This window comes from Chelonoidis abingdonii, chromosome 4, assembly GCF_003597395.2.
Source record: "Chelonoidis abingdonii isolate Lonesome George chromosome 4, CheloAbing_2.0, whole genome shotgun sequence".
NCBI lineage: Eukaryota > Metazoa > Chordata > Testudines > Testudinidae > Chelonoidis > Chelonoidis abingdonii.
Window position 1 is genome coordinate 55,468,094 of NC_133772.1, and position 12,252 is coordinate 55,480,345.

A 12,252-nucleotide genomic window follows, 5' to 3' on the forward strand; every position below is an offset into this window, starting at 1 on the left:
GTACCCCGTCACATGAAGATAACAGTAATCATTAGTCAGCAGATTATGATAGGGATATAAATTTGTGTAAAGTGCCTGGGCCCAGGAAACACTGTTTAGTCTTTTACCATCACTCCTGTGTTTTATGCCTTATTACAACACCCACCAGTTTCCTCAGCTTAGAATCTGTTAACTCCGAAAAAAAAAAAATAAAGTGAGAAAATTAGTGATCCTTATCTCCAGAAAGTTGGAAACAAAGTGGCCTCAGCCCACTTCCTATTTGGACAGCAGTTTTCATCATAAGAACCGCCATCATACTTGGCAACCTTTAGGGGTTTTAGCAGCAAGGAGACTGAACTAGACAGTTATCTGTCAGGGTTTTCCCTCCAGGGCAGATTAGAAAGCAAATTTGCTGAAAAGCTTTCTCAGCCAATGCTTGTGCTTAGTTTGACTTCTATGGATAAATGGAAGAGGTTAGTCTCCAGGGCTGTTATCCCAGAATCTTTCACAAGCACAACATTCATTATTTTTCAAAAATGTAAGACTTGTGAGATCATGGTGGTTGGGCTATACTATAAGCTATGTGATTTATAATGATGATTCAATTGACATTAAAGTAACAATCTCTTGAATTAAAATATGAACCAGGTCCACTTAAAATGCTCCCCATATGACATTTTTACCAACTCTGGAAATTCACACATCAATCTTCAATGTTACGAGAATTTTCCCATTTTAACAATTAACTTTTTAGTCATTTAAAACAAAATTGAGAAGTGCAACGTTCCCAGATTCCTCAGCAATCCTCGAAATTGTTACACATATCACAACATGAAAAAACAGATTTTATGACCATTTCTTTAATGTACTTTACTGCATTCCACACTGAAGCCCGCTACCATCAGAGTAAATGGCAAATTCCCATTAAACTCTGGCTTAGCTAGCATTTTAATAACACTCAGCAGTTACTGGCCATTGCACATTGCATCTGCAAAGTGCTTTACAAACATAAACTCTAATTATAGGCTGAAGGTTTATTAAAATTGTAGAAATCCTGGCCCTGGCTTTTTACTTTGAAGATCCAGTGTTTGCTCCAATCGCTCTATTGGGGCGGGGAGATGGGGAGGGCGGGGGGATAGGTCAGTCCTAGAAAGAGACCTTAAAGCAGCTCATTTGGCCTCAAGCCTGGAGCTATTGGTGAGGAAGAGGGCAAAGGGGCCACTTGTACCCCACCCAGTGATCTTCAAGGGGCCCCAAACTTTTGTCAGAAAGGCCAAAACATGCACAGTCTTTATCCTTTATAGACAGTATTTTGTTGTGCTTTATAATAACACTAGCCAAAAAAAAAAAAAAAAAAAAATCCAAGATTCCCCCCTAGGTCTAACTAACCCCTGGCTGGTTGTTTTGTTTTTCAGCTAGCGACCCACTTCCCCCCCAGTAAGGGGAGCGTGGCACCGGCCCCGTTTGGCATACAAGGAAAGCTTCCCTCAAGCTACCGCCTCGGCTTGTTTTTGAATGCAGTGGCCTTGCTGGAGGCAAGTGGCTGGGCAGCTGAGCGCGCTGCCCGGAGTACCTGCAGGCTGGGGGGCGAGGGGAAAGGTACCGCTGATCGACCCCCCTCATCAGGGGAGGGAGGAAGCCGTCACGTGGTGGAGAGGAAAACCCGGCAGCCTGGGGAGGGCAGTAGCAGAGCGCGAGGAGGTGACACGGCAGGAGGAGCTGGAGCGCTGAGGTTGGTAGTTTCCCTGGGTTTCTCCCGGCGGATTACACGGCGGGGGGAAGCAAACGCACCGAGGAGGCGAACTGGGCGCTGAGCAGTCGCCTCTGCAGCTGAAGGCTCAGAGCAGCCTCTCTCCAGGGGGAGACTTTGCATCAATTTAGCCGCACGTCCGGCACAGGAGGCAGGCGGGGTGCGCTGTTTGGAGACGGGGGGTGACTAGCTGCGGGAGAGGGCTCCTTTCCAGCCATGCTCAAGCTGGGCTGCAGGGCGATGCAGACGGGACCTTGGCTCCCTACCCTACCGTGAAGGCTCCTATGGGGGATTTCCTCTCTGCTGGGAGGCGCAGCCCGGTGGCCAGGTGGCCCCAGCCCCGATGGAGCCGGAGGAGAGGAAGATCTCGGTGTGGCTCTGCCAGGAGGAGAAGTTGATCTCTGGCCTCTCCAGACGCACCACTTGCTCCGACGTGGTGCGGGTGGTGCTGGAGGACAACAGCCAGCGGCAGCAGCTGGCCGCCCTGCAGGAGTCCGGCGGGGGGATGCTCTCGGGCCCCCCCGAGTCCTACTGCATCGTGGAGAAGTGGAGGGGCTTCGAGAGGATCCTGCCCAACAAGACAAAGATCCTGAGGCTCTGGGCTGCCTGGGGGGACGAGCAGGAGAACGTCCGCTTCGTGCTGGTCCGCAGCGAGGCGTCCCTGCCCAACACGGGGCCCCGCAGCGCCGAGGCCAGGGTGGTGCTGAGCAAGGAGCGCCCCTGCCATGGCCTCGGGGCGGCCCGGGCCAGCCTGGCGCTCACGCAGGAGAAGCAGCGCCGGGTGGTGAGAAAAGCCTTCCGGAAACTGGCCAAGATTAATAAGAAGCGGCAGCAGCCGCTGGCCAAGGAGGCGTCCTCGGCGGAGAGGATGGAGACCCTGGTGCACCTGGTGCTGTCGCAGGACCACACCATCCGCCAGCAGATCCAGCGGCTCCGGGAGCTGGACCGGGAGATCGACAGGTACGAGGCTAAGATCCACCTGGACCGCATGAAGCGGCACGGCGTGAACTACGTGCAGGACACCTACCTGGTGGGGGCCAGCAGCTGCGAGCTGGAGGCGAGCCTGGAGCTGGAGCCGGGCCCGGGCCCGGACGGGGCGGCCGGGCAGCTGGAGGAGTACGGCAGGAAGTGCGAGGAAGTGCTGCAGCTGCAGGAGCAGCGGACGCGGCAGGAAGAGCTGCTGGAGCACCTGGCCGGCGAGATCCAGGAGGAGCTGAACGAGCGCTGGATGAAGCGGCGCCGGGAGGAGCTGGCCGCGGCCAAGGGCTCCAGTTCCAGCCTGTCCGAGCCCGAGTGCAGCACCACGGAGCTGAGCGGCGGGGCCGGCAGCGAGCTGCAGGTGGAGCAGGAGCGCGTGAAGACCCAGCTGAGCACCAGCCTCTACATCGGGCTCCGGCTGAGCACGGACTTAGAGGCGATCAAGACGGACCTGGATTACACGCAGCGCGCCCGCGAGGACAAGGAGCGGGAGCTGCAGCGCCTGCTCGAGACGCTGAACACCTTGGACTTCGCGGACATCCAGGCGGCAGCTCAGATCCTCCTCCCGGAGGAGCGCGCTCCCGGCGGCCCTGCCTTACACGAGGCTGGGCTGGAGGCTCCAGTGGGCAGCTCAGACGTCTGGGAGGGACAGGCCAGGGGGCGGTGCAAGGCCTGCGAGGAGAACGATGAGGACTCGGATACAGGACTGAGCTCCATGCACAGCCAGGACTCTGACTCTGTCCCAGTCTGTGAATCGCTTGTATAGCGGCCTCCTTCCTTAAGTAAAATAAGCTCAGGGACCCACAGCGAAATCCAAACTTGTGCTTCCTCCTTGGCACTGTTAGAATACAACTAGTTGTTTTCACATCAGCCAACAGAAGAGATCCTAGAGTGGAGTCCTGTGATATATTTCCATTAGAACAAAAATGTGTTGTTTTTTTGTTGTTGTTGTATCCTTTTGGGGAAGAGGGGGACCACTTTAAAATCCAGGTGCCCAGCTAGTGCCATATTATGGTAATTTATGCAAGCTGGTGACCAGTTATCTGGTGATAACATAAGCTAATGGTAAACTACACAGTTGAAGAATTAAATGGATTACACCACATAATGCTGACTCTACAGAAAGACTATACCTGCATTTTGCTGCATAGTGACTGTTGGAAAAGGTTTGTTTGTAGAGGTACTGTAAGGAAAGAGTTGGAGGGGGAGAGCTTACACTATAAAATGCACTCATAAAAAGGAAATACACTGAATCTGAATTGTGGCTTAAGTTTAAACTTGTTAAAACTAGTCATCAGCAGACACTTTTTAGTCTGTCTCCTCACTACTTTCATCTTTTAGAAAAAAACCACAATGTTTGCATTTCATTCAGTATTGGAATTACCTGTTTCCTAAATTCCTGCCTTTTATTTCACCTCTTGAATGGAACCCTTAATCCTATATTTCTCCAAAGCAAATACAGTCCAGTATAGATTTCTTTACATAGTCTTTTTGATGGAATGCTGGAACATATTCTCTAGTTGAAACAAAAATTCAGCACCTTTATGTTTCCTCAGTATTGCAAGTCAACTGTTTGCTACAGTATTTGCCACTTAAGAATTCAGTAGGTTCCTCTTAAAGAAAAATTTTAAAAAAGTTTAAAGTGCAGAACTAAAGTTCTGGGTGATTGAAAAATTAGTAAACAGGACATCTGTCAGTATGTGTAACATGAATGACAGTTTGTCCTAATATATAAGCTTTTGAAATATATTGACTATGGGTTTTGCCATAAAAGGTGATAATAAATTATTAAACTAAGAACTGAACAAACTAAACAAATATGAATTAGCCTGCACTATCAGCACTCAGCTGTGAATGATGCATGTTCCATGCATAGGTAATAGCACGTTTGTTGACAGATAATTTAAGATAAATTGTAAATATAAATGTTCACTAGATTAATTTAAAACAGTAATTAACACAGCCCGGTCTCTTCAAATATATTTTCTTTATCAGGTTAGTTGATGGTCTGCTGAGTTTAGTGATAGATAAATTACTGCATCAGCTTAAACTACAATTCTAATATGCAGTTCAGTTCAGGCTAGCTCAGAATCTAGATCTGATGCCCAAAGTATAGCTCAAGCTTGCTACAGTACAGCTGGGTGATGAAATAATATAATCTCAGTTATTCCAGTAAAAAGGTACAGCATCAGGTGTAACATGTATTTCAATTAACTGGACTGCCAAATTTTCCTTTGCAGCTTAACCAATGTTGGGTATACTCTTACAATAATGAGTATTAATGGTTTGTGTATGAAAGAAGTGTTACTGTAATCAGTGTAATGGTGAAAGATCTGAGAATGTTCAATAAGGTCTGAATGACAACATGTTATCTATGAACGTTTGCTTTTAAGTTATAAGAAAGTATAAAGATAGATGTGTCATGGACCAGGATCCTCAGTCTGTGTACATTTGTGTAGTCCAATGAACTCAGCAGAACTACACTGATTTACAGCAGCTGATATTGGAGGGGGCTGGGTGTTTTCCAAAGAGAAGTGTTGCTCTTTAACAGTGTTACCATTGGGAATCATACTGAACAGCCGAAAAATAGATACAGCATTAAATCAATTTAAAAACAAAACTAGTAATATACATGTAAGTAAAAAAGCATTAAAATTTCCATTAATGCCATTATTATTGATAAATTATACTGAAATAAGTGGGCTTCATAACATTTTTAAAAGTCTGATTATAAAATTATGGGTTTTGTATTTTAGATGGGCTTGGAAAATATTTGCATACCTGTTTAAAGCCTAATAAAATGCTAGAAGATGAAATAAGAAAAAGGAGTGTCCCCAGATTGCAATTTGATCACAAAATGTCAGCCTTGGGTCTCCATAGCTATGCATCTTGGGAGTCATTTATCCCAGTGCAAAGTGAGTGCTAAGATTTTTATCCTCACTCTGTATGGAGTAAATGATTCTTCAAAGTAAAAGGCAATGGAGAATCAGGCCCATCATGTCTAACATCAATAGGATGAGTTTGGAGATGTTTGGAAATGCTCACAAATGTACACGAGGGATCTAGCTCACTTGCAATTCAAAGAATTTTTATGAACCTAGATCTGAGGACTTTAATGGAGGTGGGGGTCAAGTCATGAGCAGGGGCTATGATGTGGTTTTGCTGTATTGTTTTTACCATTGCGGACAAAATTGAGCAAGTGACTACAGACTGCCTCTCCAGTGAGTAGCTGATGTAAGCAGTAAACTTCTCCAGTGAGCATCGAGTAGCTTTACGTAAGATCTCCTATTAGCCATACCAAGCAAATAAAAAGGAAACCACGTTATAGAAATAAGTTGCAACAGGCCTTGAATTATTATGCTATTGATACTCACCTCAGGTATGTTGTGAGCATGAGGCCAAAGCACCAAAGACAGGAAATTCAAAGTTGTTCATTGAGGAGCAAATTCTGCCTATTTTTCTTGGATCTGGAGGGCTCTTTCTGCAGCAGAATTATTGCAGGTTCAGTGCACAGGGGATACTATTCCAGAAGCGTGTGCAGTCTGCACCCGAGGTATCTCAGCAACCAAGGGTCATTGGAGGAACATTGGGGCTGATGAGTCTGGATTCTCCTGTAGGGATTGGAATGTTGTTGCTGTAGATGGCACTGCAATCCTGAAGTTACAGTAGGGGCTGCAGTGATTTGGCCATGCATGCATATATCTGAATGTTCTTACATCTAAAAAAACCCCATACATCTGCTTGATAGTGTTTAAACAGCGGTATATGCAACTGCATTGATTTCAGTTTCCATCTCTATTTGCCATTTATATTTATGCGTATTTGCAGTTCTCTGTCTTAGAACACTATTCAAAAGTTAGTAGGAAAGAGGAAATTACTGTTTGTGCTGGATCAGGGTGCCTTTCTGTTCCCATTCTCTTTTGTGCTTGTGGATCCTTCACTAGCTACTAAAGACAAAACGATGACAATGTATGGGTTTGAGTGGAATTTGACCCGGAGTGCTCAGCCAGGTCATTGAATATTGATCAACTGTCAGTAATATAGAAGAGTAGGATTCTACCACTTGCTGTCTACGTTATGAGAACAGAGATATGGGTAAGCAGCAGAAAAAGTGCATTTATTACAACCTATTGACAAAGAAGTGATAGTGTTTTACCTCTCCAAACTCCGTAATCTACCTGAAAGCTCTAGATTCTGACACTTGTCACCTCAGTTTTTTGTATACCATTCTCTAGAATCCCATTTTCCATCTTCTTCCTCCCATGTTCATCTTACATGGAGGTATTAGAAGCAAGATTAAATGAAATGCTAACTCTATTAAGAACCCTGCTTTAGCTACCTCAGTTTATAGCGCTGCATGGCTCCAAATAGTCAAAGCCTTATACGCTTCTCCAAAGAACTGTTAGGGCCAAGGCCAGCTGGCCTTTCTCAGGCAAAATGTCTTTGGAAGTCAATGGGAGTCTTGCCTGAGAGAAGACTGCAGAATCAGGCCCCAAATCTGTCATCAGTTTGAAGATAAGAGGCCCTGATTTAGATCTCTGGTATCACTCCATTGACTGACATGAAGCACTCCCTTACACACAATTTGAGTTGTATAGTTTGGCTTTTAATCTTGACCTAGTTTCAGAAATCCAGGACTATCAACATCATCAGAAAATGAACAAGGACTTCATGTCAAATCAATACATTGGTAACACTTAATGCATGTTGTGGACCTGTCAGTTTGAATACTGCTTTGTAGAGTTATCTTCGAGGCCTTAATGGTGAAGAGATAATTCTTAATACAAAATGAATAACCTATTAACTATTGCACCTTGTATTACAGTAACTTTTACAAGTCCCAGTCACAGAGTGCCCATTGTGCTAGGCAATGTATAGACTTACTGTAAGGCTCCCATCCCAAAGAACTTGCAATCTTAGTTTAAAACAAGACATAAGAGGTGGTTGAATGAGTAGGAGTGAAACAGGATAGGGTAACAGTAATGCAAGCATGTTTGTTCATTGACTGGCTGCTTGCACAATGCATTTTCATGATTCATTTTTAAAACAAACTGTACCATTGTCTGGAGAGAGGTATAAGGCAAAAATTCTTCCCAGGTATGTACTTCAGTTATGTGTTCTTTATTTGAACTGGGCTGGGAACAGAATTCAGTCCACCAAAGCAGTAGCCCAGACTGTGAAATGAAAAGGGTCTGGTGAGCTATGCCAGTTACCAAGTTAAAATACAAACCTTTGTGGATTCACAAAGCCATTGTCCTTTGAAGTCACTTCATATCATTGATCCTCAGTTGGCACATGAAGTTTACAGGAACAAGCATTACAAAGCACAGAGAGTCTGCAGAGAGGTTGCTGCCGTTTGTGTGAACTATTACTAAACCAATTCAGAAGCTTAAGTAAGGAGGGGAGGGAGGAACAGAATTTAAATAAACCCAGAGCAAAACCAGGGTAAGTATATAGTATAACTAAAACATCATCACCCAGAAACAACAATGACTGACCTTAGAAATGTTCACTGGATTACTTGTTTAAATGTCTCACACCCTTCCTCCTATTGATTTCTCAAGGAGCAAGGTACTGCTCGGTGTATCAGAGTCTGGTCCTAAATTAAAGCCTTTTCAAGTATTCAGGATATTATCTAAATGCCAGTTTCTTTCAGCTGTAGCACTTGGAAAGTTTAAAGAGAGAAATTTTGATCTAAAATGATCCACAAATCCAACACCACCCCTCTGAGCAGCATTCCCTTCCCCTTGTTTATTACTCTCTCTTCTCTCCTATTCCTCACTCCCACTTATCGTGATTTATCACCCTCTGAGCCGGCAGACTACTCATATGAATAGTCCCATTCAAACCAAGAATGGGACTACTCATGTGCAAGATTGGGACCTTTGACTGAAATCTACTTGAGGCAGAGGCATTTTTTTCTGTCACTGTAAAATAGCACATACCTACAGTGCTATACAAATGTGGAGTCACAGTAGAAAGATTACACCTCTGAATGCAGTATTAAGTAGATGTCCTTCATATGTATATCATTGGCTCAAATAGTGTCTGAGTTCTCCACTGCCTTGCCCCTTGTGCAGCTGGTTACACATAACTACAGGGATGGGGTAGAAATAAGTAGCCACACTGAACATGCTGCCAGCATTCTTTAGAGGAATTACTCTGGCAAAAGGAAGTCTTGGGTGGCAATGTGGCCCAATGGATTGGAATAAGGAGCTGCCTATTGTCAGCCAATCACCTATGTGACCTAGGACAACTCAGCTTTTAGGTTTGAGCTCTTTGGGTCAGGAACTGTCATTTATTATATGTTTTGTGCAGCACCTAACACAATTGGACCCAACCTGGTTGTGGTGTTCAGACGCTACTGCAATAGAAACGGAAAATAATAATTTCTACTTTTTCTGTGCCTTAATTTCCCCATCTGTAAAATGGGGATAATAACCTCCTTTGTAGGGTGCTTTGAGATCTGTGGATAAAAAGCCTTTATATAAACAGCTAAGTATTATTGCAGTGTGATCTCCAAGATGGCATTTGCCTTAATTGCCTTTGGGAGGGTTTAGCCTTTACTGAAAATACCTATTGTTTAACTATGACTCATAGGAAGAGAGCTCTTGTATATTCAAAACCTACTGTTCATTGACGTACTAACTACAGAGTTAACATGGCTTAACTATGTGGTTATTTAGCTTATTATTTGCAAAAGAAACACTTTTTGTCAGTTAAATTGTGCTTCAAAGCAGGTTTTTGGAATACATGTTAATAGCCTTAAGGAAAATCGTTTAATGTGTTCAAATTTGGATAAGATATAATACCTTTGTTTTAATCTCTTAGAGCATAATTTGTACATGTAAGCAGGCTACCAGGTACGTATTTAATAATCACTGTAATCTTGCAAACTTGTCATGTCAAACATTTTAACAGCTTAAATCTGTAAGTGGGCCTGAATCAAAAAACAAATCTAAGCTAAGTTTGGGGAAGTCTGGATCTGGATCAAAAGTCTGTGCCTCTGGTCCATCTCGGCTTCAAATACATACTTTTTTTCTACATGCTTTTAACTTGTAACATTGGGAAGAAACATGACACTTTTCACAAGATAACAAATATCCAGTGTCCTGCCTGTCTACCACCAAAATAGATATACATTATTTTGTTTCTAGTTGCAGTTGAAAGGTCACTGCTATATGTTTTCCTCTCTTTCACAGTTTCTCTTCACTCACTCTACATTGAATAAGGCTCCTATATAGTTCTACTATATAATTCCTTCTCCAAGTGACTGGATGGCTCAGGGAATCATAAGTATGTCAGTGGATTTTAGACCAGGAACTGCCTGCATCATCTAATCCTGCACCCACATAGGCTTTGCCTACCCTACTTCTCCACAATTTGGAATAAGCCAGGCAGTAGAGGGGCTGCCATCTGCTTTGATTCCACCATCCTCTGAAAGCACAGACCTCCAGGTCTTCTGCACTTGGATGGCTGATCTGGTCTTCAAAATGGTGTGTTTTCAGCAAAAGTGAGCTGATGTGGAGGATACATGTGTTCTTCTGGTAGTAATGTCTGAAAAAGGTGCAGGTGAAGCCAAAGTATATAACTTATACAAAATGTACAGGGATAACTAATGCTCCTGAGCATATGGTATTTAGATGTGAAGCCAATAAGGAGTTCTGACTACGTTTGTTTATTTTTGTAGGACTATTGTCTTCAAATGCAGAATGTAGCTTTTAGAAAAACAACAGTACTCCTCTACGTCAATATAACACGACCCGATATAACACAAATTCGGATATAACGCACTAAAGCAGTGCTTGGGGGGGAGGGGAAGGGGACTGTGCACTCCGGTGGATCAAAGCAAGTTCGATATAATGCGGTTTCACTTATACCGTGGTAAGATTTTTTGGCTCCCGAGGACAGCGTTATATCGAGGTAGACGTGTATCTCCCAGAATGTGCTGTGCATTTTACAGACATACAGGAAATCAGAATCCTAGGGTAACCAGATGTTCTGATTTTATAGGGACAGTCCTGATTTTTGGGTCTTATATAGGTTCCTGTTACCCCTCACCCCCTGTCCTGATTTTTCACACTTGCTGTCTGGTCACCCTACAGAATCCCTATCCTGGAGAATTTACAATCTAAGATGACAAAAATTGAAGGGTCAAGAAAAGGACTACACTATACAAACAAAACAGGACAATGTTTGGCACGTCTTGTTAATTTCTTTTTTGTGGGGAAGAGGGAGCAATACCGTCACTAAGTTGATTTGTAACACCCCTTAAAAGAGGTTGGGAGTGTGGTGTGTTATGGGCAAGGAGACCAAAGCAGTGTCAGGCTAAAAGGGAAATCAAGGAGTGGGAAACGAGAAGTGGCTGGGAGAAAAGAAGAGGAAATGACTTATGTAATAAAGGAGGTAAGAAATTGGGGAGGAGGGTAGAGGATAAAAGCAACAAACAGAGAGAAAATATTTAAGTTTACATATGAAGTAACTAACTCCTGCACACCAGCATGCCAATAAAGATCAAAGTTTGTGTTAACCATAGTTGCTCAACTGCTCCCTTGCATCTAAACATCACATAGCACTCCAAGGCTAGGCATCAAACCTAAAGTACTGGAATGCTATATTAAGTGTCTTCTTACCCTAGCCAGGTGAACAGGAATGTGAACGTTGCAGGCCAGTGGCCTTGCTTGGGTTGCCATCCACCTAGATGAATCAGTAATTGGGATGCTTTGCAATATGGTAACATACTGGGAAATCTGAGGAAGGAGCATCACTCTTAAGTTGCCTTGCTTGCTTGTATTTGGCTCAGATCTTTGATTTTACACAAATAGAGGGTTTTTAAATAATGTGTTTCTGTAAATAATAAACTTGTATCTTAGCTTTCCCCCCTAAATAGCTGATTTCTTGGGGTGTTGAGGATTGTCTTGATGTTGTTATAGTGCCCTAACCCTTCTGCCTAAATGCAGTACCAGGCACAGTGACATTTAATAAACTAAACAGAACATTTAGCTTTTTGATGATCTTTCTGAATTTAATATTAAAGATTAAGGTAAAAGCAATCCCAGCCCAATCACTTAATTTGACAGAGTTTTGCAAAATAGTTTCTGTAAACAAAGCCAAGTAGGCTGGATTTCAACTCTAGTTGTTTAAGGTCTTCTAGCGTGTGTCAGTGAAGTGATTCACCTTTAAATCACTTACTCTGGCTAATGGTCACAATTATCATGTTTTGATTATGTTAATTACACCTGCACTTGACCTCAACAACCACTCCCTTAATTACTAACTCTTACAGCTTTAGAATGATGTAGGGTTTTTTCTTCTTCTCTTTTTTTTTTTGCGCACGCACCTTTGTGGAATACATATTTCACTCAATTTCTGTTTTTTCCCCTTAAAATTTCCCAGGCTTCCCCCCACCCCAATTCTTCCCACGTTTCATCTGTCAAACCAATATAAGGGGAAGGCTGCCAGTATGGGTCTGGAAGTCACCCTCAGCCCCTGCTCACTTGTGACTTCTCAGTGTTCCGTTGGCTGGTGTTCACATCCTTTTGACA

The 12,252-nt window shown here is 43.5% G+C and overlaps 1 protein-coding gene across 1 annotated transcript; it reads left to right on the forward strand.

Annotated features, from left to right (window-relative positions):
• Positions 1-1,691: 1,691 nt before the first annotated feature.
• On the forward strand, positions 1,692-7,707 carry RASSF10 (Ras association domain family member 10). The gene has a single exon (XM_032791809.2). It carries the CDS (start codon positions 2,073-2,075, stop codon positions 3,471-3,473), a length of 1,401 nt encoding a protein of 466 aa, XP_032647700.1. The 5' UTR covers positions 1,692-2,072; the 3' UTR covers positions 3,474-7,707.
• Positions 7,708-12,252: the final 4,545 nt, after the last annotated feature.

What these genes read in the sequence shown, in the direction of transcription:
- RASSF10 (XM_032791809.2), top strand. Translation starts at nt 2,073, where the DNA reads ATGGAGCCGGAGGAGAGGAAGATCTCGGTGTGGCTCTGCCAGGAGGAG.